The sequence below is a fragment of the Hypomesus transpacificus genome, chromosome 17, assembly GCF_021917145.1.
Source record: "Hypomesus transpacificus isolate Combined female chromosome 17, fHypTra1, whole genome shotgun sequence".
In the NCBI taxonomy this organism is placed as follows: domain Eukaryota; kingdom Metazoa; phylum Chordata; class Actinopteri; order Osmeriformes; family Osmeridae; genus Hypomesus; species Hypomesus transpacificus.
Genome location: NC_061076.1, coordinates 6,132,356 through 6,159,685, shown reverse-complemented (window position 1 = coordinate 6,159,685; position 27,330 = coordinate 6,132,356). Strand labels below are relative to the sequence as shown.

General features: G+C 48.0%; 3 protein-coding genes across 7 annotated transcripts; 1 reads left to right on the top strand and 2 right to left on the bottom strand.

The window, feature by feature from the left end:
* Positions 1–1,220: 1,220 nt before the first annotated feature.
* Positions 1,221–5,870, top strand: tecra (trans-2,3-enoyl-CoA reductase a). 3 transcript variants are annotated; one of them, XM_047038686.1, is made up of 11 exons: positions 1,221–1,470; positions 1,570–1,922; positions 2,663–2,714; positions 2,833–2,877; positions 3,052–3,155; positions 3,825–3,940; positions 4,194–4,372; positions 4,448–4,491; positions 4,598–4,655; positions 4,748–4,836; positions 5,041–5,870. In XM_047038686.1, the coding sequence occupies exons 2-11, from the start codon at positions 1,758–1,760 to the stop codon at positions 5,212–5,214; spliced, it is 1,026 nt and encodes a 341-aa protein (XP_046894642.1). In that variant the 5' UTR covers positions 1,221–1,470; positions 1,570–1,757; the 3' UTR covers positions 5,215–5,870. The 3 variants fall into 3 exon arrangements, with proteins under 3 accessions (XP_046894642.1, XP_046894641.1, XP_046894640.1); XM_047038685.1 differs by having other exon boundaries at positions 1,567–1,922; XM_047038684.1 differs by having other exon boundaries at positions 1,221–1,922.
* samd1a (sterile alpha motif domain containing 1a) lies at positions 5,715–11,342 on the bottom strand. The gene is made up of 7 exons (XM_047038683.1): positions 10,878–11,342; positions 8,559–8,886; positions 8,252–8,370; positions 8,044–8,104; positions 7,856–7,940; positions 7,400–7,511; positions 5,715–7,153 (listed from the first exon to the last, which is right to left on the bottom strand). Exons 1-7 carry the CDS (start codon positions 11,223–11,225, stop codon positions 7,007–7,009), a joined length of 1,200 nt encoding a protein of 399 aa, XP_046894639.1. The 5' UTR covers positions 11,226–11,342; the 3' UTR covers positions 5,715–7,006.
* Positions 11,343–11,915: 573 nt separating this feature from the next.
* On the bottom strand, positions 11,916–27,087 carry prkacaa (protein kinase, cAMP-dependent, catalytic, alpha, genome duplicate a). Of its 3 annotated transcripts, none has more exons than XM_047037522.1 (10): positions 26,369–27,087; positions 20,585–20,646; positions 20,097–20,225; positions 19,884–19,982; positions 19,693–19,775; positions 19,356–19,482; positions 19,107–19,202; positions 18,485–18,607; positions 15,723–15,887; positions 11,916–15,124 (listed from the first exon to the last, which is right to left on the bottom strand). In XM_047037522.1, exons 1-10 carry the CDS (start codon positions 26,412–26,414, stop codon positions 14,999–15,001), a joined length of 1,056 nt encoding a protein of 351 aa, XP_046893478.1. In that variant the 5' UTR covers positions 26,415–27,087; the 3' UTR covers positions 11,916–14,998. The 3 variants fall into 3 exon arrangements, with proteins under 3 accessions (XP_046893478.1, XP_046893476.1, XP_046893475.1); XM_047037520.1 differs by lacking the exon at positions 26,369–27,087 and adding an exon at positions 24,029–24,799; XM_047037519.1 differs by lacking the exon at positions 26,369–27,087 and adding an exon at positions 21,855–22,388.
* Positions 27,088–27,330: the final 243 nt, after the last annotated feature.

Genomic DNA, 27,330 nt, shown 5'->3' with positions numbered 1-27,330 from the left:
TGTACGTTAAAACATGCAGATGTGGTACAAACACGCGAAGTATGCATTATCCGGGGAAAAAACTATACTTTAGGTTGTTATTAGGTTATTAACGTCCAGATTCGAGAAAACCATGTCGAAAGATGTATTCATGTTAACTGTACAAATTATAGTAATGCAAAATATTCTCAAATCTCAGAACATCTTAGAACATTTATCAAATACAAGATTTGAGACAATTAACTTATTAGACTAGACACTACTAGCCTGGACAGCTGTTACAGCCTAACCTCAAAAAAGCGGACTTCAGCATTGTTCAGTTTGACGACCGACCACACTGTGGCAGCATTACTTAGCTCCGAGCTTTTTTCATGTGGATATCATGTACTGGACTCACAATCCACAACAGCTCAAAGTGAAGTGTTGATGGAAATGCAGGTCACGTAGGTTATTCAATTACTAATATTGATATGACCAACTTGATAGACATTATCTTGTTTCTTGTGGGATGCATTGATTGGATACATAGACGTGATACAATTACAGTGGCGTGGACAACAGCAGTGCTAATCAAAAGCCTTTTTCTTTTTTAATTCAGGTTCAAAGGTAGTGAAAGTGACAGGTAGGCCACGGTGGGGCATAAACACCATAGCAGCAGCATGAGTACATCATCTAAAACATAGATAACCATATGTTCTCTTTCTCCCTCTTCATCTTTGTGTGTGCCTGTTGTGGGCTGCCGGATGGCCTAAAATACAGATGGTTTATTGACACTAACCACTACTACGTTAGCACTATGAGCTTCTAGTCCTTGATTATCTGCTGCACTTAAACACATTGCATTGGATAGAATATTTTGCTAATTGAATAAGTGCAAATGAAACTGCAAAATAAATAGCATGTAGAATATACGTAGATCCGCTGTGTTGACATTTATTCGACATGCTATTTAAGGATGTAAGACATCTTTGCATCGTTGACTTCTCCACTGCCATGCCCTAAGAATACAACTACACTCCTGCACCCCCAGAATAGGGCATTTATTGGAACAAAAGATGGTGGCCCAGACTCTAGGAACAATACAGTCTGAAAATAAACATGTGTTTGTCTTTGTTCTTGAGGTCATTGAGGGAGGAAAAAAAACAAAAAAACACGCCAGCACAGGTGGTCCAGAGGAGGGGCATGTGTTGGAATGTCTGTCTTTCATCCAATGGATCGGGCTCATCGCGGGTACGGTGTGTGACGGGAGCAAAGCCGAGAGGAGAAGAGATGTGTCTTTGGCCTTGTGAGAGCAGAGTGGGATATGTCGCTGGGTAGGGTTGGTGTGTGGCTTACCAAGGTTACCAAGCTGGTGCAAAGCAAAGCAGGCAGCTTATATTTAGCCTTGTGAATGGCGTGCTGTGGATTATGTCTTGGGCCTCTCAGGTTTCGTCTTTGATGGGTTTTGGGATGTGGAAGGGGGTTCATGCGGATTTGGAGGCAACTCTTCAGGTGAGGTTGTGGCTGACATCTCATTCTCTGTACTAACCGTATCGACATCTTTTCTACTTCTTCTTTGCTCACTTGTTGTCTCACACACTCACACAGAAGAAGTGTTCATGGCCTCCTAGCCTTTCCCAGGCTGAGAAGTGACAAGCTATTTGGACGGGACAGTTCATAGGAAAAGTGGACCAAGAGAACAGCAACTTCAGCTGGACTACAGTGGGATTCTGTCTCTGATTGAGATATCGTTGGATCAGTTGTATAGAGGTTAATAAGATTATAGAACCGCTACTGTCATGGATACATTAGCATTAGAGGCAAAAAATGCAAATGGTGATGTCGAGAAAAAGTCTTCTTCAAGACCGAGACCAAAACCTCCCAAAAAGGCCAAAAGAATAGTTTACTTTGAAGTGGAAATATTGGATGCCAAGACAAAGGAGAAGCTCCTTCTGTTGGATAAGGTGAGTTCCACTTTAAATTAACAGTAAGATACAAAATTAAGAATATAATGCAAAAGGTATTTTGGAGTCCAGTGTACTGTCAACAAACGATGCAGTTTTGTCATGTCTGTCACATGTCTGTCAATTAACAAATAACTTGAGAAAAAAGTTCCAAAAAGGTTTTTTTAAGTACTTTTTAGACTTGTTTCATGTTCCAAACATAGTTCAAGGCTGCATAATGAGTTCAGAGGAAACTTGTTTGCTTTAGCTCAAGAAGTACCCAGTCATCGTTTTGACCAGCAGCTAATTTTACAGCCGGTCATCTACTTCACAGACGGCATGGCTAAGTGTGGCAATTATTGGCGGGATTCTACTGAGATAGTGTTGCAGTTGGAAGGTGAAAATTCCCCCTGCTCTGGCAGGAATCTTCTGGACTTGCTATGTGTGAGCACTGAGTTCTTCCGCCATTGGACTATGGCCTAGCACATGTGTTTAGGGGCTTCTGTGAATGTGACTAATGTCAAAACAATAATGAATCATTGCTAAGATAGAGTGTCACTGGTCTTACACATTCTTCAAGTCATCGAAACCTGGCAGTATGCCTAGCAGTCTATAATAGTCTTCAATTTGTCAGCAGGGGAATCAGTCTACATGGTCTGCGAGTGAAACGCATCTTGGTGACATGACACCATCGGAATCAGAATTTAATTATTATTATTAGATGTGTTTGTCTGTGGTTGAGCAACTTTTACTCTACATAGGTGGAGCCAACATCCACCGTTTTGGATATAAAGACTTTGTTTCACAAGTCAAGTGAGTACTACAGGGCACAGTATTATAACAGGACATATTTACACACATCAGTGACACTGACATGAGACTCCTGCCTACTCTGGTTCTGTTTAAACAACCTAATGTTTTGTTCTGTCAGATCCAAATGTGTACCCAGCAAGGCAGTCCTTACGCCTAGACCCTAGTAAGTCACGCATTTCTAACATCTCATATTTGACAGTATTAGTGACCTTCAGTGGTTGCTGTGCATGAACAATGTTTGTATGGAGAGAATTAGAGCAACAGAGAGGTATACTGAATGGTTCGCCGTTGTCTGTGCTGCATTATGGCTGACCATGTGCTTTGTCATACTTCACAGAGGCCAAGTGCCTGAAGGATGAAGAGATTCTACAGACACTACCTGTTGGCACCACGGCCAGCTTCTACTTTAGTGACCTAGGATCACAGGTTACATGGGGAACTGTGAGCAGACACACACACAGGCATGCATGCACACACACACACACACACAAGCACACACACACACACAGAAGAATACAGACACACATACACTTGTGTTTAAATATACACAGGTTCACTCAATCAACCTTAGTCTTGCATATAAATAAACACCCACACTGACAGATAGATGCACTGTAGTGCAGTTCAGTTTTCTCTCGCCTCCCGGACCCCCTATCCCCTGTCCTAGGACACATAATCTCATGGCCCCATTTCCCCACAGGCGTTTATCCCTCTGACCTCCATTTCACCTTTTTCTCTGGCAAAGCCTCCTCATCTAACCATGCTCACCCAGCTACAGCCCACCTCTGCACCCACCCACGCACGCACACACCACCTCCTCCAATTCTCACTGACCCTGGAGGAGGGCAGTGTTCTGGCACCAGGGGGGGGGAGGGGAAACAACAGCAGCAGTATCAGTCAGTTGGACTGAGCCAGGGTGTGAGAGAGGCTGCTGAGTCACAGATCCATGTCGTCACCATCCAGGTGTCAAGCTGAGCTTGTTTAGGCCACATCTCTGGGTGGGCTGCTGGTGGGACAGGCTGTCTCGTTAGCTCTGCCCCACGAGTTAAGTGTACATTAAACATGCCCCCACCACCACCACCCCACCACCGCCTTCCTGTGCCCTCTCAGGTCTTCCTAACAGAGTGCGCTGGGCCACTCCTCATCTACCTGATGTTCTACTTCCGTTTGCCGTTCATCTACGCACCAAAGTATGACTTCACCAGCAGCAAGCATTGGGTGGTACAGTGAGTTTCTTTGTATTGATTTTCATTAGCTTACATACAGTAGGGCTTGATGATACATGACCATATTACCACTGTTCTTCACACTTTTACAAGTTGGTAGATGTCCCGATCCATATTGATGTCTGGAGGTCACATTTTCTATTCCAACTGTAACTCAGGGCCATGTGTGATAGATGGTCTGCCATTGCTTTAACTGAGTCCCAGTTGAAAAACGAGCCTAAAACAGAGTAGTGTTTCCTTTCCTCTGCTCCAGCCTGGCCTGCATGTGTCACTCCTTCCACTATGCCAAGAGAATACTGGAGAACATGTTTGTCCACCGCATCTCCCATGGAACCATGCCAATGAGGAATATATTCAAGAACTGTGGCTACTACTGGTGCTTTGCTGCATGGATGGCCTACTACATCAACCACCCTCTCTACACGCCACCTTGTAAGTCCGTGTTTTCTCAAACACACATGTCATATGCTTGGAACGCAGACATTTCACCTATCTCTCTGTTCCCAGATTATGGAAAGCAACAGGTGAAGACAGCTCTCATTGCTTTCTTGGTAAGATGGAAGTATGTGTTGTGTGCGGTGGGGTTTGGGCTTCTTCTTTGGTTTTCTGCCGTGTTTGTTGGTGTCTCTTCACTGTTAGCTCTATCTGTCCCCACAGATCTGTCAGCTGGGTAATTTCTCCATCCATGTTGCTCTGCGCAACCTCAAACCCCCCGGTGAGTAGTGTCAGTAAACACAGCACTGTTTGTTGTTAGAATTTGGACTCCACATTTCCATTTCCCACCAACTCTTCACAATTCCATCCTAGGTTCCAAGGTAAAGAAGATACCATACCCGACCAAAAACCCATTTACATGGATTTTTGCATTGGTTTCTTGTCCACATTATACATATGAGGTGAGATGATGTTACTGCAGTGAGACTCTTAAAGACTCTCTTAGCTTCACAACATACAGTATACAATGTGGGACCAGCATGTTGTTGACCAAGGATGTGTGTGTGTGTTGCAATACGGTAAGAATGCCCTCTGCTGGCTTCAACCTTGGCTGTGTGTTTGTATCCAAATGTAATATGTTTCTCATGTGTTGATCTTGCTGACAGCTGGGGTCCTGGCTGGGCTTCACGGTGATGACACAGTGTGTGCCCGTGGCCTTCTTCACCATTGTGGGCTTCATCAGGATGACCGTGTGGGCCCGAGGCAAGCACCGCAACTACCTTAAAGAGTTCCGTGACTACCCCACCCTGCGCTCCCCGATTCTGCCCTTCATCCTTTAGGGAGGACTGGCCCAGGCTGACCCCCTCCCCATGTCAGTGGTCAGTCCCTCTTCTATCACCACGGGGAGGGGGGAGGTCCCTGCTTCCGCATGGATGTCAGGTTCCCAGGCGCCTCTGACTGGACAGGAGGGTTAGGGACATCATTGGGAGACCCCACGCACCGTGGCTGTGACAGCTGCTGGACTGACAGACCCTGGTCTGAAAGGAGCTATAAGACCCTTTGAGGCCTAAATGCAGATGAGTCTTAATGTGAGGAAATGTTCTTGGTAAAATGAGTGACAAGAGACATCTCTCCAATTTGTACTTTTACTACTATAATTGCTGTTTTTCAAAGAGTATAGTTTAAAGCCTGCTTCTGTGGTGTAGATGGTATCTAATTTGTATTTCTGGTATTTAAAATGACATCTTTTACTGTGATTAAATAGCAAACATAGATTAAGTAGGTCAACATGTGATTATTTAGGTGACGGGGATCTGGGACACTTTCTTTAGGTCTTGTTACAGCTTCTAAGTTTCATTGAACAGCTGACGACTGCTCACTCACTGTGTGACGGTTGGGTTTCAGACAGTAACACTAACCCATTTAAATATTTATTGTACTGAGGCTAACTTTAGACACAGATGTAATAAATATCATGCTTCAAGTAACTGGAAAAGAGACAAGAGCTTTATTTTTGGCCCTGGTAGGAGTGCCTACATAACATTTAACAAGGAACCATGAGACACATTACAGATGGAATGTTAGTTTTTGGTGGCTGCTTTTCACGACGTCAAAGCCAGCTAGTTTAAATCGGGTGAGCAACATGGAGCACTACATATATTCTGCTATTTATACATTTAAAGGGCATGTATGTTGTTGTATGGAGAATGTAAACACAGTTAATGATAATATCACAATAACACTTTCTAAATACATTGTTTTGTCTATTCCCTTGAAAATAATGTAAGCATTTCCTCCCCCCTAACACCAAGGTAGGCACAAATGTTTACATTGAAGGCATGTTGAAAGATACATCCACAACATTTTAAAATAATATGAGGAGACTAAATAAGAAACAAGACAAATACTCCATATTCTGATGCTTATTAAGTATGCATATTTTGCTTAGTACACATCAGTGAAACGATGAACAGTAACAAGGTACACTGGTAGCTCCTGGGACCATGAGAAACACTGGAGACAAACTCAACTGTCTTTGCTGGTGAGCCTGACAATGTGAAAGACTAATTGCATACTGTACATTCATTTTCAGATAAAACTGACATTGCCTGAAAAAACCTGGGGGAAAAGTCCAACAAATACATGTCTTGTTGGACTTATGAGGCTTGAAATGTGATCTCTGAATAAACAATGAAATGACGTTGGTACCTCAGTTGATCAACTGAGCGTAGACTATAATTGATCTTGTCAGTATTCAGGTGACAGCACTACAGTGTGCAGTCATTTCTCAAGTCCATGTGTGGTCCAGTGAGAGCATGGTGAATCTGGTCACCTCATCAAGGTCAAACCTTCTCCACTTTGAACACCCATACCAAGGATTCCTCTTCCTTATAGAAGACAGATCCTACAGGATCAAGGTCACCAGAATGGGTGAAAATCAGACTTTTGCCCGGTACGAGACAGAGGTAGGGTTATGACCTTGGAGGCCATGTCAAACCCCCGTCGTGACAGCCGTCACAGTTTCCTCCCCCCCCCCCCCCCTCACCTCCCGGCTGACTCAGTAATGGTTCCAGGGAGAACTGAGAGAATGGCAAATGCAGGCAGGTGCTCCTCGAGTGAGGTGCCGTCTCATCAGAGATCCTCCTCGTCCAGGAAGTGGGTCCGCTGCAGAACCTTCACGTGACGCTCGTAGATCTTCAGGGCGGGACCAAGACGGATGGACAAGCCAGTCAGCACATCGCTGCGCTGCATCAGGAGGAGGGACTTCCCATCAATTTCCTGTCAGGAGAGGATGAAAGGGCATCATTCAAGGTTGTCCACAGGATTAGATTTTACAAAGCAGTTAGCGACACCAAATATTTATCCAGCATATTTATCCTTGGGCACAAGATTAGACTTTTTTGTAAATTAGGAGGATTATCAAATGTCCTGGTATAGAAAAGGACCTTCGTTTCAGTCATTGACAAGTATTGTGAAGGATGCTACCTCCCCCATGTGGTGGTTTGCGAAAGTGCGTGTAGCTACCTGTGTTCGAAAAGCTATAGCCTGCTCTGGAAAGCCTGCAGCACAGAAGTACGTCACCACATCTGCCACGCTCCACTGCAATAAGTTCTGGCTCATCTTCTCCTTGAGAGAGCTATGGGAAGACGTAAAGAGACGTAGGGTAGAGATGCAGACAACGATAGAAACCAAAGAGAGAGCGATGGAGAGACAGAAAGAGAACGAGACATTGTCAGGAGAGAGACTTCACGCTGAATACATGTGTTGTGGTCATTTACTCTTTTCCAGAGGGGATTATTGATGAAGTACACCATTTTACTTGTGTGTTGTCTTAGAGAGTAGACAGACCAGTTTTGCCTGTACAATGGCTGGGATCGTGACTCAACAATGGAGGTATGGGAATGAGAGGTGGGTTCCAGATGAGCTGTAGGGGATAAGTGCATTGTACATATAAGGCCGTCCGCGGCAAGAGTCACTCACATTTCTCCGTTTTTCCCTCCGTTCATGACCCTGTCCTGGGCCATGACATAAGAGGCGACGTCCATCATCTTCTTATACTCAGCACCTACAAACATAACCCGGTTTTAAAAACAAATAAAGAGAAAAAATTCTGTCAAAAGTCCCACTCGATGTACAGACGAGCGATAGAGGCACAGGAAGCCACTCACAGTTCTCCGAGGGTAGAGCCAGCGTTTGGGGCCTTCCACTGGGAACGGTCTTGGCGTCGACCTAAGGGACGGAGAGCGGTGTGAGAGGTGCAGCTGGAACTCCAGACGTGTGCTGAACTCTGGGGGGAGCTCAGACACAAACAGATAGGAGAGGGAGGGGGGAGGGAGGGGTGGGGTGGGGGGGCTTCTCCCAGGCCCGCTGAGTTACCTGAGTGTCCACACAGTCAGGAACCAACTGGTCAGAGATAAGGGTTTGAGCAGACTCCTCCTTTATCTCCCCATCCTCTCTCTTCGCTGAGGCTTTCTGGACACAGGTCTTTGAGGGCCCTGCAACACACCGACACAAAAACCCAAATGAGACAAAACAACACTGAATGCTTTGCCAAGGCCGTGACACCAATAACTCTTCCTACCTAGCATAAAGATCCCTGTCACTGTTAAGGTACAAAGACGTCCCTGCTTTCTCCTAAACACCCCCCACACACACTAGGCTGCGTTAGGCCCCGTATGAGTACCTTTGTCTCTCGGCATTCCTGGGGTCACAGTCTCAGCAGGGCAGCAGGCCGGCCCACAGGCACAGTCTTTCGGCCTCAGGGCCTGGGGGCTGGAGGGAGGCAGGGAGCTGGCCCGCCGGCAGCTCTTCCAGCCGGGAGAGCCCCCGGACCCAGAGCTGGTGGCAGGGCGGGAGCTGGAGGGGGAGCAGGGGGCTGAGTAGGCGTGGGCCGGATCACCCTGGGCAGCGGTGTCCTTACACCCAAGGTCGGGGGAGGTGCCATCCTGGATCCCCTCAGCTCCATCCTCCTCCACGGTGCTGTCTGTATCCACAGACATGGGCACCTCAGCCTGCGACGCAACAAGGGAACAATACAACTGTTTCATGAAGTAAAGCGAAACCGGTGAGAAACATCACTCAAATGTAATGAAAAAAATACAAATTAAAGAAACTCATACATGAGGAGCCAAAACCGATTTTTCCTTTGAGAGGTCAACAGGTTATTAAATATTTGGACAATGAGGTCAAGAAAGGGATAATCTTACCAGGTTACATGACTTTAACCAGAAGCCTATATATCCATTATTGGCATTGCACACATGGGATATAGCCTACTGCTACAGCGTGGCTGTCTAGTCTTGATACTAAATACAATCACTTATTGATCTGTTTGGTTCAACAAAGATAATAGGCTTGGAGAGACTGGTAGGGAGCCAGAGGTACAGCGAGATAGTCAGCATACAGTGCATGCCTCCTCATAGGAGGGGGAAGGGACAATGGCAATGGGGGGAGGGGTCTATGAAAGAGCTGAGAGTGTGTCCCCCTTTCTGTAACTACATTCTGCGTTCTTACATGAGTCCAATTCAGAACATTGCATTTCAAACAAGGACAGGCCACACAGCACACGATCTGATATTTCTTACTCGTGACGCAGAAAGACGTTATGTTTCACCAACGCACCTTCGGAAAAATCTGATGGCAAAAACTCACGCATGCGAAACCTCTATTGGGACAGTTTCACGGGGCAGGAGCACATCACATGAGATCTACTTTAAGGCATGTCCTAAACGACACGCTTGCAGGGTAGCCTACTGATGTCGCAATTTGACCGCTGTCGATTATAATTGTCTTTAGAGGCCCTGTCCCCGCGGTGCACATGATGTTCACACTCCTGTCAGTGAGAAAGCAGCCAGACTACGTACCGATTTTCCACCTAACAAAAATTAATGCGAGTTCGAATATATTTTCCCGTTCAGAACTTAGTAACCAAGTAAAACGAACATTAAATTCGCTCTGTTTTTTCGATGATTGATCGCCAACACGTACGCAATAGGACAGGGATTGTGTGCGTGTCCATAACCACAAGGCGCGAGTGCGAGCGCGCAACTCAAGCCCGCCCCGCACCTTCATACAGGCGCGTTGGGCAGACATTATAAAACTACTTTCTTCAATGAATAATTAACATTTCTATCATACACTTATGCCAGTGACAGAGTAGGCTGTTAAAGACATTCGAACATGATTTACGTCGCGCCGTCATCTAACCAAGGAAAAGATGTGCTTCGTAAACTCTTTATTGAAACATGTGAGGCTACAGAATCGGTACGCGAAAACGTGAAAAAAAAAAATCTACAATTCTTTTCAAAGAAGTGCGCAATGGAGGACTCGCGCGAAACACCTCCCCGTTCTCGCTTGGCTAGAGCGCTCCCGGATAAAGCTAGTCCCAAAAAACAGAGTCCTCGTCTTGTCTGAGCACACTTAGCCTTTGCCTTGAGTACAATTTCTCCCCGAGAACGTTAAAAGCTTAACCCTAACTGTTTACGACATAGTCACCACATTTTGTCCCGGAATACACGAACCACTATCCCCCCGGTCGTTCACAGACATCCGAGGTGTTTGTGTGACTTTTTCCCTTCAGCCCCCTCCGCCGCAACGCCGAGTTTAGGCTTGAAAAGCGCCTTCGGCTTATAATGGTGGTTGTTGCAATAGCAGGCAGCCGCGTAAGTTTAGCAAGCATTTTTGCACTTGAGGTTTCACGCTTTACTAACTCGTTTCTACAGAGAAAACCTCTTTTTACATTACAAGCGCAGATGCCATTGTTGGCAATTTTCACCTCCGTCGCGCTCGCGCGAGGTACAGCCGCTCCCCGTCTGCGGCAGTTTCTAGGTGCACTTGTATTTACACGCCTCCGCTCACTGACTAGGGAAACCGCACTATCAAACCGTTCCTACACATCCTTTAAAATATTACAGTTGTTGTAAACGACTTCGTGCGGTTTTAGTAGCCTAAATGAGAAGGGATGTGCTGTCATGCCACTGACTGTCTGTTTGCCTTGCGTTACCTCAAAATCCTCCGTCTCATCTTGGTCAATGGGACCGAGTGCGCTGTCCCCGTTGCTCAAATCGGAGTGGCTGGCGTCTTCCACCATAGTCCTCCTGATTGTAATATCGTCCTTTTTCCTGCCTTTTCTGAGAACCTTAGCTGCATTTCGATACGAAATTGAACCCTTATAGTTAACTTTCAGCACAGTTTGCTCTTGGATCAGTCTAGCGAGTTCCGCGCAGGTTCGATCTGGCTCCGACCCATGTCGTCTCCGGACCATTCGACAAATTCGTTCAAGGTCTGGTCTAGCTTTTCGAGACCGCAGAGAGTCAATGGTGTCCAATATCCATTCGCGGTATTCAGACATTTTTTAGATGGTTACCGGTAGTTTGTTTTTCCTCAGTGCGTCAACCTTGTTCAGACGTTTTTTTCGTGATCCGCGGTCCGACTTCGAGCCCGGCTGATAAACGGAAACCTTGCTGTACGCTTGCGTTGCTTGTGCGCTTAAGGTGGACCGTTTGAGACCCAGCGCTTCCACAGGACTTTTTAAGGTGGTATTACCACGCTGTTTTTTTCTCCATGCTGTGATACACTAAAAACGAAACGGTTACGTACCGGTCCTAGTTAGGCCGATAACTGTGTTCTACATAGTATATCTAACGAAGCCCACAGGACAGACTGTTGGTTCATGATTGATGTAATATATTTCATACGAATTATGCTATGGGGCTACCGTCAGAATTCCACGGAAGAGCTGCAATGCTGCTTTAACCACTCACGGAGCTGGACAGATGGGCTGCAGCTGGAAGGCCATCTGTAAGGCCTTGAGTGAGGGGCGGACGTATTCACGTGGATATAACATTGACAAACTCACTCTGTTATGAACACAATTTTTTATTTATTTATCTCCATTTAATGTAATACTACAAACCCCCTTCGATGTCTGCATTAACTTCATGTTGGCTATCTTGTCGGCCAACACAAATAGGTCTACAACTTCAAGAAAAACAATAAGTGAGTTAAATCAGAGGTAAGTTCACAAAATAATGATACCATGTTAGTTTCAACAAGTAAAACTTTATTGGAATGATACATGTTGCAAAATATTACTTTATGTATTTTCTTAACATACTCATTGTGTCCTAAGGGTATTTGTCAAGTTCTCCAGAAGGTAAGATAGTTAAGACTGTCAAAGGCAGAGATATACATATTGTTACCCAAAGGGGCACAATAGACTACACCATCACTGTACCCAGGTCAGGAGGAGAAAAAATATATTCATGTTTTTGAAAATACACTGAGAAGATGTGAAAATAACGTTTTTTTCTCCATGATGTTAAATGTGAAACGTTCAGATGAAGTGAATGGAACTAGGTGCAAACAGAGGATTGAAGATTACCACAGACAAGGTAATGGGAACAAATGACAAAGGGCAGTAAAAGAAAGAAACTCATTCTTTTGACAGGAGGTTGATAAGAGAAGCCAAAACAAAGAATGTAATGCCTTCGTTGTCTCAGGTTTATTGAAGCTTATGTCTCCTTCCGTATTCCAAAACTCAAAAGCTAGAGCTGTTTGTCAGATCCAGCAATCTGCAAACCATGAAAATGACCGTCCATGTCATCCCAAACAGCGAGTTTTTCTTCTTTACAATTCTATAAACCATATCTTATCTGACGGGTGTGCTTTGGAGGGGCCTTGGCAAGGCAGCTGAGAGGAGTGAATACCTGTAGGTGGCACTCCACTGCTCTCAGTTACCCTCAAACAGACCATCGGTGACACTAGCAGAATATTAGTGGGCTATGAATGGTTTCAAATCCTAGTGTCACATACAATAAACAGGCCTAAGGTATCATTTGCTCTTCACTTGTTCTGCAGCATGCAAAAAATTGCCATACAGATGCATCGGAAATGTGGGTTTGAAATGGAAAAAAATTGTGTCGTTTTAAAACAGCCTTGACTACGGGTTTTTCCAAGTTTCTCTAGAACCACCTCTTTTCACCAGACACATCCAGATTAATCAGACAAACTGGATTAAATGTTAATGCTTTCGACAACAACCACATACACAGACTGGCAAACGTCTTAAGGAGTAATCACAGAAATGCTTTCTGAAGGGTACAAGAAGGGCCAAACATTTGCTGCTGACTGTTGAGGGCCCATACGATTTCCAACAGTGGTTGGTTATACTATTACAATGCTCATTATCTTTAAATAAGTGCACAACGCAGCCTGTGGAGAAACTGCTAAACCAAGACAATGTGCTCCATTTTCACCACGCACGTCTACAAACCAGCCGTCAGATTTGGGTTGCGATTGTCTTGCATCCAAAGATGATCCACTTTCCAAAAAAGGATATTCACAGGACAGCTTCACAATACCCTCCTAATAGCAGATCTTTATACATACGTTGTCATTAAGTGAAGAAAAATACAATTTTCATCCACGCATGTCTGTAGTCCTGACAGTTTTTATATCTGACTGGGGACCTATTCTAAAGTGTTTCATTTCAGGGAAAAATACAAGAGAAAACGCAAAAGCCGGATGAGTAGAGCTGCTAAATGGACAATTAGATCAGCAAACCGCTTGAACACTGAATGAAAACAATCAACCATGATTTCTGGCAAAAAAAAGTGGGCCTTAAACCATTCCAGAAAGCTGAGTGTCAGTTTGAACACTCACCTCAGTATCCGTCTCATGATCCACTGCCCAACCCAGAGCGCACGCTTTTACACCTGACTTTTAAAAGTGATATAGTACAAAAATAACATGCAACTTTTGCTTAAACGTTTTTGCTACTTTTGTTGCGTATTAAAACCCACCATCTTCACAGTTAACTAACAGAAACCTTTAATTAAGCAATGTCCTTAATTTGCAAATTTGGCAGAAATCATACCTATTTATTTCTGAAATCTTCATTACGGTTTCAAAGCTATGAGACAATGATGGGAAAAATATGGATAATAGCTATTATATATCAACATACATGTATACATGTGCTTTTAATTAAATAAACAATAGCCAGGAGTGTGAGATCAAAATGTTAGTTCACTGCCAAATCACTGCTTTTAACCCACCCTAGAACACTAAATAACACACAAGCACATACTGACTGGAAAGGACAAAATGATCACCAAAAAGATTTAAAAATGCTCTAATAAATTTAGTTGAGAAGACAGACTTGACATTAGAAATGCTGAGCTCATGTACACTCCCCCCCCCCCCCCCCCCCCCCCACAGGTCCCGAAAAAAAAGAGAGTAAGACCTAGATGAAATTCGTACAGATAAAATGATTTTTGACTCTGATCATAGTGGTCAGCGTTGCCTGAACTGCAAGCAGTGAGTGAATCCTCTGTACCCAATAATCATGCCACGAGCGGACAAAGGCGTGTGCAGAGTTTCAAGCTTCAACTAGAACGGGCACAAGGGCTGATGCCACCATAGCCAAAGCTCTGCACCAATGCTTTCGACACGGTTTCGCAACCAGTTGGCGTAATGATAGGCACGTCTGTTGGACTTGGTATTGCTTGGACAGATTCAGGACGGAGAGACAGGAAGGGGCAGGGGGAGGAGGGTGGGTGGGTGGGGGACGGGGGCTCAGGGTGACGAGATTGGACCGGTTGAAGACTCACAAAACGAGGGAGAGGACGCCTTCGTTCTTAAGAGGCGCGAGGATGAGGACCCCCACTCAGGAGGGGCTGAGCGGCGTCAGTACCGGAACAGAACGTCGAGGCCTTACCCTGCCAAGATCCAACATGTGTCCCTCTACCTGCAGAAAGATTCAGACCCAAGAGAAGGGGGCTGGAGCCCCTCGGCTCTCCAGCCCCTGCCATGAGCACGAGGGAAAACATGACAACAACAAAACAATGGATAGATAACAGGTGAGACACAAATCAGAATAAGCAACACTGCCGGTTCTGTCGGGTCCTTCCTCTTCTCTCTGTCAACTTGTTCTTTGTTCGGGGAGGGGGGTGTGTGGGAGGGGGAGGGGAGGGGGGGGGGGGGGAGGTTACATTGTTGATGTCGTCAATACAAGATGCAAGTAAGCAGTCCAGCTTAACACCTCTCCTCCGGCTTCCTTTCGTTTTTTGTCCCCCCGGTTCTCTCTACATGCCTGTCTCTTTCCACTCCTCCTGGTTGGGTCTAGAACTCGGCAAACTCCTTCCCACACTTCTCTGTGAAGGAGACCCGGATCTCCTCTTCCTCGTAGTCGTCAAAGTTGCTGGTGTCGCCGGGCCCTTTGCACTTGGGAATAAACGGGGCCTCCACCTGGAACATGACATTTACATTCAGTCATTTAGCAGACGCTCTTATCCAGAGCGACTCACAGTGAGTACAGGGACATCCTCCCCCCCCGAGGCAAGTAGGGTGAAGTGCCTTGCCCAAGGACACAACGTCTTTTCACGTGGCCGGGAATCAAACTGGCAACCTTCTGATTTATAGCTCGATTCCCTAACCACTCAGCCATCTGACTCCCTGAACAGATACACACTTGCACCAAACACTAATTAAAAAATTACCAAATACCAAAGCAAACCGCACACATCCAGTGCATGTCCACCAATTAAATAAGTCCCCTTCATTTGTAGATACATGTTTTATATGACTATTTACATGACAATGTATACTGGATTATGGTCAAAGCTATTGGCTGGTCAAGCTTTTCTTGTAGCATTCTATGTAAATGAAGATATTTTGGCGGTGAACGCTGAACATGACTAAGGCTGTGGACTGAGTGAGCCATGAGCCACCGTCTGAATCATCCCCCCCCCCCGACACATTGCCTCTGAGCGTGCACACACACACACACACAAACACCCGGGGCGAGGTCTAAATACGGCAGCGTGTGACCTGTCCGTCCTCTCACCTTTCTCTGGTAGATGGCGATCCAGTCGGTGGTGGCGAACCACTTGTGGCCCTTGATGTCGTTGACGCCGTTCCTCAGGTTCCCGAAGCGCTTGGTCAGGTCCACCTGGAGCAGGTTCCTCAGCAGGTCCTTCAGGTCGGAGCTGAAGTGGGAGGGGAAGCGCACCTGGGACACACACACACACACACGTCATGTCACGGCTACTCCGTGTAGGCATGGTCGAAGTGAAGCACAGGGAATGTGTTCTACTTGCCCAGTGTCCATCAGGGACAGGCAAATATAATTACACAAATTGAATTGGGGTAAGTTCATTTTGATCTGTGCTTTCGGCAATGTACATGGGTGGGAAAAGGTTGCTCAATGTGAGACAGCTAATTCGTTGGTACCCCTCCACCAAAGAACGAAGAATGCACAATTTCCTCTGAAATAACATGAAACTGATTAAAAGTGATTCACCATCCCCCATTGTTTAATACATATTGAATAGAAATCAGACTTTGCTGTAGTTATGTACAATATTATAGTTTTCTAACACAATATTGTATATAATAAAACAAACTAAAATGTCAGGGACAAAAATGATGGGACCCTCAACCTCATATTTAGTTGCACAACCTTTAGACACAACCACTGCAAATCAAACATTTCCTGTAGCTCTCAATGTGGCTTCGGCACTTGTGAACAGATAGTTAGCTCACTCTTCCTGAGTAAATTGCTCTAGCTGTCTCAGGTTGGATGGGTGCTTTCTCCAGACTGCAAGTTCCGGCTCTTTCCATAGATGTTGGATAGGATTCCGAGCAACACTCATAGAAGCCCACTTCAGAACAGTCCTATCTATGTTGGGTTCGTCTCCATTCTGTTGTGCTTTCAGGTACTTTCAGCTGTGTGATTTTGGGGTCACTATCCAGTTGGAGGACCCCTGACCTGCGACTGAGACAGAGCTTTCGGACACGGGGCCGCACGTTTCGCTCCGGAAGGCCTTGATAGTCTTGAGATGTCATTGTGCCAGGCACAGATTCAAGGCACCTTGAGTCAGGGGCAGCAAAGCAGCTCTAAAACACAACTGAGCCTCCTCCATGTTTCACCTGTAGGTATGCTGGTCTTGTCTTTGAAAGCTTCAATTTTTCATCTGGGTCGATTTTCCTCTCGCGGCCGCGCCCAGGGCGGATGGCTACAGTGCAATGGACCTTGGAACTTCATAATATTCGCAACTGTTGTGACAGGAACATCAAGATGGTCTTATAGCTTTTGTCGTGGATAATTTTATAAGTTCCCGTGTATAGTGAAAATAAATCAGAGTCTCGAAGTGAAGAAAATCCGAAGTCCGTACAAGTCAAAAATAAACAAAGTCCAAAGGTTGAAAATGATTCTAAGTGTTGACAAGTGAAAAATAAACTAAGTCCAAACGTTGAAAATTATTCTAAGTCCCAACAGATGAAAAATAAACTAAGTCCAAAACAGACGCACTGGAACTCAGAGTCTGATGCAAAGGTTTATTCCAACACAGGGTAAAAAAGTGAGTGAGCTCCGAAGAGCAGACTGTCCGTTTCTCTCCGGACGGATATTTTCTGCCTATTATTTGTGTCATTTTTTGCTATTGGTACTGTTGGTCACAGATACATTATGCATCCTCACATTATTGGTACCTTTCTGTTGATGACCATTTCTACGCTTTGTCACCCAATTGGCCCCTATACTAGGGTTTCTGATTACAGAAGCTGGGTCACGTTGGCATCTCTGTCCTTACATAAATCTGACCATGTCCAGGCTTGTGTTGGGTGCACACATCTTAGACTTTCTTCTAGTTGGTATGGGATGCTCGTGCTTTATAAACATAGGAAACCCCTAGACACAGACCTAGGCCTGACCTGGGTGACAGCTTCAGACTTGGTTTGCAAGAGTTCCTGAAGCTCGGCCATAAATGTACGTTCTAATTTACGGCTAGGCCTCTGCATTCCTTTGAGTGGTACTTCCCTATACGCCTTTGCTAAAACCAATGTCTCGCACTTCTATTGTTTTTCCTCAGTCACAGCTTAGAATCAAATTTCCCATAATACAACTTAGAGTATAATATAAGGAATAACTGAGACATTCACTTTTCAATTAGATAGTTCCATAAGTGTAACCCATCTCCATCATTTCAGCAGGGTGACATAATTTTCTTCATCACTTTTACCATGCTGGTCTATTATTTGCTTTCTGTTTACCTCAGACAACGGTGTCTTCGGCTGATTACCCGATTGGAGACACGTGATACTAATTAAAGAAAGTGATTGGCTTGAAAAATCAATATAATACAATTATTTGTCACATTTTCTAAGGGGCACCAACAAACGTGTCCAGGCCATTTGGGAACATCTTCGTAGAAACGAGCCATAATTCGTCTCTTTCCAGAGCGTCTTGGCTTCATGGCGCGACACAGCCCAGGTACGCGCAAGGGACACGACGCCACGGCTTTTTCGCGTCGTCACTTTTCACGAGGAAGACGGAGTTACTTCAAGGGAGCGGTGGGGCCACAAACACATTGGAGCATGTCTGCATGCGAGTCACGTGCAACACGGTAGATTGTATTAACTGCCGAGATGTGGAGTCGAGCCCTCCGGAGGCCAGGCGAGGAGGTTAACTGGGTTTCCAGCAGTGAGAGACCAAGGGGGGGTTTCAGATCCACGGGCTGTGTAAGACAACTGCATTATCTGAGGGGGGAGCTGTTGAACGAGGACGTTGCCGCGCGGGGGTGGGTGGGTGGGTCCGCCGAAACTCACCTTCCCCGATACGATCTTCTCATAGATCTGGATGGGCTGGTCCGCAAAGAAGGGAGGGTAGCCGGCAGCCATCTCATAAATCAGCACCCCGAGAGCCCACCAGTCCACAGCTTTATTATAACCCTGAGAGAGAGAGAGAGACAGAGAGAGAGAGACAGAGAGAGAGAGGGGAAAAGAGAGAGAGAGAGAGAGAGAGAGAGAGAGAGAGAGAGGGGAAGGGAGAGAGAGAGAGGGGGGCAGTAGAGCGAGAGAGAAGCGAGAGATAGAGGGGAAAAGAGAGAGAGAGAGGTGGGGGTGAACGACATAAAAAGGTAGAGAGATAGATACCCAGACGGACACAAAAGAGAGGCGGGGGCCAAGGACAGAGGTCAAAATGTTTCTTGAGCCAAAGGCGCAACGAATCACTCACTGACATCATTATGCGCCTCATAGAGGCTCTACGCGAGACCTCGTCACGGTGTGACTTCAGTCGCATGCCCTCCGCGCTGCCGGCTGCGATGCTGCAATGCCGTCATAAACGGCAGGCAAACTTCTAACTGCTTAGGTGTTCTGGTCCCCGGGGGGGGCGTTGGGTGCCGCACCGGGGCCTGGGGGAGGGGGGCCTGGGGGGGGGCACACTCACTTTGCTCAGGATGATTTCCGGGGCCAGGTACTCGGGGGTGCCGCACAGCGTCCAGGTCCGGCCTTTCACCCGCTTGGCAAAGCCGAAATCCGTCACCTGGAGCACGGAAGGAGACGCTTTGGGATCGGCATGCAGCAATGTCCACGCGGACGCTCCGTGCGGGGAGCGGTGGTTGACCCGGTCTACTGGGGGGGTATAGCCCCCCGCAGGTGGACATGGAGGCCCCAAGGGGGGCGGTGAAGCGCCTACCTGGATGTAGCCCTGCTGGTCGATCAGCAGATTCTCAGGCTTCAGGTCCCGGTAGATGAGGTCCAGCGAGTGCAGGTACTCGAACGTCAGCACGATCTGGGCGGCGTAGAAGCGGGCGTGCGGCTCGCTGCGAGAGAGAGGGGGGGGGGGCGAGAGCGCCGTGTCAGCAGGGCTCCGTGTCAGCAGGGCTCCGTGTCAGCAGGGCTCCCTACCTTGGCTTCAAGGCTGATAGGGTGCCTGCTGTGAAGCAGGGCTTTGAGGAACGAGGCCTGGTGGTTCTGGACCGATGGGGGGGGGGGGGGAGGAGGATAGGATGACAGTGTTCGAGGGAGCTCACCTGAAGCGGCCAATTCTCCTTAAATGGGAGAACATCTCTCCTCCGGGGACGTACTCCATGATCATATACAGGTTTGTGTTGTCCTGCAGAGAAAGGGAATGGCCATCAGTTCCACCCACTTCCTGCCAGCTCAGTGCCTCACACACACACACACACACTCAGAATATACACACCCTTAACATATACGGTACCTTAAAGGAGTGCTCCAACCGCACCAGGAAAGGGAAGCTGACTGCTTGCAAGATGCGCTTCTCATTCAGCGTGTGTTCAATCTGCTTCAGTTTCACCACCTGTGGGAAATGAGACAAGGTCCAGAAGATTGGTCTGGCAACAGACACTGGAGGCAAAAGAGACTGCCCCCCCCCCCCCCCCCCCCCCCCCCCAGAGCCCAACAGGCCATTTACCTTCTGTTTGTCAAGTATCTTCATAGCGAAATGCTGGCCTGAATCTTTGTGCTTGACCAGCATGACTCGACCGAACGATCCCGTGCCCAGGGTTTTCAGACGATCAAACTGGTCCAGAGCCGCAGTTTGCTAGAAAGGACAGATGGACAGAGAGAGAGAGAGAGAGAGAGAGCGAGAGAGAGAGGTGATATAATCAGTTACAGAATCAGTTCTCAGAAACAAACAAACGAATGTAGTAAGGATGTAAAAAGAAAAAAATTAAGGTGGAGAATTTATCGAGTTGAAAGGATTTATAGAATTTAAAAAGGTGTGTGTGTGGGGCACATCTTTTAACATCCGTTTCCACTCGTGCCCACCAGAGGGCACACATCCTCTCTCCAAAATAGAGCAGTAAATTTGATAATGGGCGGGAACATGCTGGGGTCGGCAAGCACTGATGTGTGAAAGTTATTAACACTCCTGTTGCCCTGCCCTCTCTTTTCTCTCACCTGGGCTGGATTCTCCCATTTCTTGAGGAAATCTTCTTTGGCTTTGGCGAGAAACTCTTTCACTGGAACAGAAACAAATGAACAATCATTCATTAGGATCTGCTTACTTTTATTTATCCATTTACTTCAAGTCACGCCAGTTTTTAGTCACATCAAATTGGATCCGTCAGTGACCAAACCTTGTTCCTTCTGTGCATCTAAATGTGTTTGTGTTTCTGTGTGTTGGAATGTGTTCATGGCTACAGGCTATCTGTTCTAATTTCCACTGTTGCTGAAGCAAAATCGACTGGGCTTGTTATTTAATACATCCTGCCCAAGCCATGATGGAACGAGAGCAGAGTCAGTCAATAGTGATGGTGTGTGTGTGTGTGTTTGTGACAAACAGTATGACTTGACAACCTCTCCCACATTCACACACACACCCTTTTCTCTCTGTCGCTCGCAAACTGCCGTCCTCATCTGGCTCAGAACCCCCTTCCGCAAAAGCATTGCATGCAGAAGTTCACGTGTCTCCCCCTTATCTTTATGGGGCTAATCTCAGTTCTCTGTAGGGACATGCAGATACCAGCCCTTCCTCATTCCTCTCTGCTGCTATATGTGCACTCGCACCGGCCAATGAGCTGCTGTCGAGTCGAAAGGAGAAGGGCGATTGACCGAGTCAGCGAGGAAACGACTCAAGTCCTTCATCCACCGACTTTACCCAACGAAAAGCGAAAAGCGAGCGCAAGCTTTCACTTAGGGACGCCGGCTCCTCCGCGAGGGTCCGAGGAGAGCATATGGAAACTCGCCGAGCCTCCACAGAAGGCAGCAGCGACACAAGCCCATCCCTCTCCAGAGCTCCAACTGCAGGAGTGGAGGGGCCGGAGAGCACAGCTGAGACCAAAGTTCACACAAACACGACTCGGGGGTCATGCTGCTCCCATGTCAGCCTCGCAGGAGGAAAGACCGCGACCACAACGACCACCAGGGAGACCACTGTCATTCCCAAGAGGCCCGACTTCTCAGTCGAGTGAAACTCGGAGCCATGTTCTCCACAGAAAGACCCCCCCCCCGCCACCCCCCCCCCCCCCCCATTCCAGCCATAGAATCAAGACTAGTCAGTGGGCTGGAATGCTGTCAACCGCAGCCCCCAATAGAAAAACCAACGAGAGGCCCTTGAGGAATTTAATTTGATGTGGTGGAGGCCGTGTTTATGTTAGATCTGTGAGTGCCAGGCAGCCATGACTACCGTGTGTGGGGCGGTGATTCGCCCGTCCCTCTCCCCTCTTACCGTTTGGGAGGACTATGGCCACCTCTGCTGTTGTCCCCGTTTCTGCACACCGCTGGCTGGACTCCACGGCCCGCGAGCTCGACTCCCCCGAACGAGTGCTCGACTCCCCGGAACGCGAGCTTGACTCCCCGGAACGCGAGCTTGACTCCCCGGAACGCGAGCTCGACTCCCCCGAACGCGAGCTTGACTCCCCCGAACGCGAGCTCGACTCCCCCGAACGAGAGCTCGACTCCCTCTTCCCAGCATGCTTCCTGGAGCTCTTCCGGTCACACATCCGCCCTACTGCGTTCCTCGTTCCTCACAGCAGCTGGCTCATTCCTCGTCTACGAAAGTTGCCTGGCTCCCGGATCCCCAGAAAGCATCGAAGCGCACCTTGTCCCCTCAGAGTCCTCTCTCTCTCTCTGAATAACTCCACTCCTGTGTTCCAGTCAGCCACAAGTCCACTCAGCCCACAGCTGCCCTGCTCCTGCCCACTCCCCTCCCCCCCTTCACTCTGATCAATTGGACCTGTGGCCAGTTTGTATCAATATTTATTCTGCACAGAGTGCCCTCTCTCTGTTCCCCAACCCCCCCTCCCTCCCTCTCACCCCCCGCACACACACACCAACACAAACAACTAGCCTGGTCACCAAGGGGAGGGGCGTCACCACAGCGCGAACGCGACAGGTCGTGTTTGTAAAACCCAGAGAGGACTTTGAGTGGAGAAGTAAACCAGGACACTCGGGAGAGAGTCCTGCACGGGCGTATCGGCCGAGCCGAGCGCGGCTCGAGAGAGAGCTCAACTGGGTGGAACGCCCGTCGCAAAAAGACAAACAGGTGTCGCAAAGCAGACACAGAAAACCAGACCCGAAAACCCATTCCCCACAGCAATCCCAACTACCGCGCAGGACGGTGCCGAATTGATCCTCCGAATCAATCCCACCTCTCCCCTGGGCCTGGCCGTCTCTCTCTGACGTAAGAGCAGAGGGCGAGTTTGGGGCTCGCTGACCGCGATTTAACTCTGCGGCCCGCCAAGCCGTATCCGGCTCACATCAGGCCTCATTTAAGAGCACGCAGCCCCCAGGCTATATGCATCAGAGCCAGTCAGAGCGCGAGGGATGCTGTGCGCACACAGAGAGCGAGAGAGCGAGAGCGAAAGAGAGCGAGAGAGCGAGAGAGAATAGTGTAGACAGACACGGACAAAAGCCCCGCAGACCAAGCAGTCACCGAGCTCGCACGGTAAACACTCGTGTCTGTCGTCTCGGCTTTCCGGCAGAAACCGCTGGTGGCGTGCGTCCTCGACAGGGTCCCCCCGCCCGGGTCCCCGTCTCCTGGTCTCCTGGTCGGGCCTGTCTCTCCTGTTCCCGGGGGGGCTGTCAGGGAGTCCGCTCTGATCCACAAACAGCGGGGGTGGGGAGGGGGGCCTCGACCCGGGCCGTGCGGCGCGATACAGTTATGTCCCTGTTATTCGAGCCCGTCGGATAGAGCTGTGACCAGCGCGATGTGAACTACGCGGGATATTTATAGGACGCGGTGAAAGCGGCACCTTCGCACATTGTAAGAGCACGCCCGGAGGCTGTCGGCTCGTCAACGTACCACGGCGCGGAGAACAACAACAGGGCAAGCTGCTCGACAACCATGCGGCAGACACGGTGATATCAAGAGTTAGAGGGTACTCTAAAGATCAAAGTGACGAGTCTCGTAAAGGGGGGGGGGGGACCCTGCCAGAGAGAGACAGACAGACAACTGTTTCCGTGGAGACAGACAAACGGCTTCCCTGGAACTCGGGCTTGACGCAGAAGACTCCAGGCAACGGCGCAAACAAAAGGAGCAGCACAGAAGGAGCTGTGTGTGTGTGTGCTGGATACACCACAGCGCGCCAAAATAATCACTAATCATATCTTCACTAGCCTAAAAGCATCTCCTCTGTCCATATCAGAGTCTACACACACACACACACACGACTACCAGGAATGTACCTTGTTGTTACAAGTACTACGGCACCAGTTGGAAAAACAGTGGGATTATGTCCGACAACACAGTCGGACAAACAACTTCCTCGCCCAGTCCCCCCACGCCCAGCTTGAACCTCAAGCCCCTATCGGGTTGGTCCATTCCTCCCCCCCCCCCCCCCTCACCGGGGACCCAGGCTCCACCCTCACCACCCCTGCCACAGTCCCAGCCAAATCACTCACTCCAGAAGTAGGCCTCTGGCTCCTCCTCTGGCCGACCGTCTCTGCCCTCTCCGCTGCCCATGTCTCCCAAACAGGGCCCTGCTCGCTGGAACAACCTCCCTGCCAGCCTCTGGAGGACAGACATCATATAGGACTGGAGTAGGTACGAGGACGGGACGTCTAGCCAGCGCCTTCCACCGTTAAGTTAAGTCCCAGAGAACCTCGCAAAAAAAGGAGGTGACCCCCCCCCGCCCCCCCCCCCCCCTGTCCTCGAAGGTGAGGAAGGCCACCGGGAGAAAGAAAAAAAACGGCGGGAGCGTTTTCGGGCTGTCCGTCCTTCAGGCTGCGCTGTGCGGCAGGGACTGGCTCGCTGTTGTGCGGAGGCAAGGACCGGACCTTCCCTGCTCCTCCGCTTCCTGCCGCGGCCGTGCTGCCCGTCCGCCCCAGATCCCTTCCTGTGGGCCTGTTCTCAGCTTCCCAGAACAAAAGCGACTCGTCCCCGCCCCGTACCCAGACCGGTGAGGGGTGAGGATAGGAGAGATCGCCGTCCGCCCCGCGGGGCCACCTTAGCCGGAGCTTTAACCCTCTATGTCCTTATCGTCGGAGCCAGAGCGAGCTGCCATGTTGTCCTCTCTCCGTGGCTGCCGGGTGGAAAATAGCGTTCCCGGCGCGGGCCTCTGGACCCCCGGTCTGCACCTGTCTCTGGGGATCAGGGCGGGCCTACAGTGATCAGGCCGATAAGGATGTGGAGCGTGGCATGTGAACAAACCTTGACGGGCCGGGCCGAGACCTACTCTGCCACTGTTTTTAGCCACACGCTACACCCCCCCCCCCCCCCCCCCCCCCCTCCTCAATTAGTTTGGCGCCATTTAAAAATAAAATAAAAAGACGACAGGAATTTTTCAAAAGCCGTGCGTCGCTGTGGAAGCGACAGGGTGAGCTCAGGTCTCGCGGCGGCAGGACCCAGAGGTCGAGACGGCCGGCCGACTGCAGGCCACTCTTTACACGTACACTCTACCGTCAACAAGGAGCTGAGGCTCATTTCACAGAGGCCTGTTCAAACCCCACACTACTGCCGGAGCTTTGGTGTTAGGCCTGCAAATGCGCAACCCTTTTGCACCTCACACACCTGCTCAAGGAACAGCAGCACAAACACACACACACACACACACACTGTGTAGACAAAACAAATTGTCTACAGAACTTGCACTTCACAATGAGTGAAGAAGATGGGACGTTTAGGCTACAGAGCAACAGCAAGAGATTGGGAACAATAAAAAGCAAGGGCGAAGATAGACTGGGTGATATAACAAGAGTTCGAAAAGATAGCCGGGAAGGGAGGTGTGACCCAGAGGGGAGCAGGGGAGGGCGAGCAGCGACCGTGTGTGCTCGAGACCCACACAAAGTGCTCTTGTTCTCAATGCTGCTCATCACATGATATTCAAGAGACTCCTCAGCGTCAAGGTTCTGCCTGAAGAAGATCACACCGCATGCATCATATGACCCCGCCCCTGTGGCTTGTCAGACCCCGGCCAAAAACCCCTTCTTCGTCCTTCTTCCACTTCTCTCATGAAGACTGTGGGACCCGAGGCTGTATGACCAATGGTTTATGTTTACAAAAAGGATTCCCCTGGGTAACATCCCTTATATAAACTGACTCCATTTGGAGGAAAGGAGAAAAAAAAGGGTATTTTCTAAAAGTTTTATAAGCGGGAATCTGCTGTAGATTTTGCTTAGAAATGTCGACGGAATACTTAAATGTGGAACCATTTGAATAATTAGTATGAATATAAAATACATCAATATGAAAATATTTGAACTTTTAAATATATTTAATAATTAATTAGATAGTAATATGGTTTTTAAAACCAGACAACTTTTTAAAAGACTTTCTGTCGTTGAAATACAGTACATAATTGAATAGAACCGTATAGGCATTCAGATGTGCAAGCCATTGTAGCCATCAACTTTCCAACTGTGCCTTACCAGACATGGGCGTGTATTTTAGCTTGTATGGGCCACCATCACACTTTCAAAACCAGCGTTCACACTTAACTGTCTATATAACAAGCTACAACACAAGACCTTTCATCAGCGAATAAAGCAGAGGACTTGGGAAACAGCAATAGTGTATGCATTTTCATTGAGATCATTGACAACGGCCTGAGTCAGTGCACAATGCTGATGTGTAACATTTTAGGTTGCTAGCAAGACATTCTGCAACAGTAGCCATGTCCTCGAGCTAAATTGGCATTTAAACCATTTCAATGCAAATCAGAAGCAGACATTAACGTTAGTCTACCACTAGCAGGCTGTTATGCCTGCAGGTAGATAGGAAGCAAGAAAGCCAACTAGACTCACCACTCTCCATCTCGTTGCCCTTCTTGGCGGTGGGCGCGTTGCCCATGACTGCAGGCCGATGGGGAGTCTCTTAGTAAGCGTTTAACTGTAGTTTACTTAACGAATCGTCAACGTTTGGTCACTAGCTAATGTTCTCTATAAGTGTATTGTAGCGAGCGGCACCTAGCTGACTGCTGCTACCATTCCGAGTCAACGGGTTGTATATCTTCCACCACTGTTCCTTTATCAAGGTTGGAAAAAACTCAGGGCCGTATCGAGAATGCTCGCTCAGCTGGCCAGCAAGCGTACCAACGCTGGCTAGCCAGAGACTTTGCTAGCTTCACAATATTCCTGTTGCTACTGTTGCTCAGCTTCCACTGCTCCAGTCCATCCAGAACGTCGAAACCGGTTCTTATTGCTTAGTTAGGCTAGCTGTCAAGCTGCTACCAGCTAGCTAGCTAGCTAGTAGTATCTAACGTTAGCTTCCTAGCTAGCTAACTATCTCTGTCTTGCAATAAGGCCCTGCCTTTCCAATTATCGCGAGTCAATAAACTCTGACAGATTTTTAGACAAGAACAAGAATTATACAATTTAATGTTGTCCCCGTCGTTTCCACGCAGGATCCCAAGCCCGCTAATTTCTCAGGTTTGAAGACCGATCAGCTATGGTTTACATGCCAATATCAACAGTCCCCTCCATTAATCCTCAGACTAGCTACAGCGAGCAAAAAGGAACTCCTCCTGCCTCACACAGAGATCCAGCCCCTGCAAATATCTCATTGGGCAATATCTTTTTGACAGACATTACTATACAACAGTTGATTGGATACATACTTAATTAGATTTTCAATGGCATATTATGATTTGTCTGAACGGCTTTGTCCCGCCTTCGTCGACCACCTAACCTATTTCTTCTCGTACGATTTCACATGACTCCATGTTCAATATGCAAAACAATATTTCACATTAGTAAAAACAGTAAGG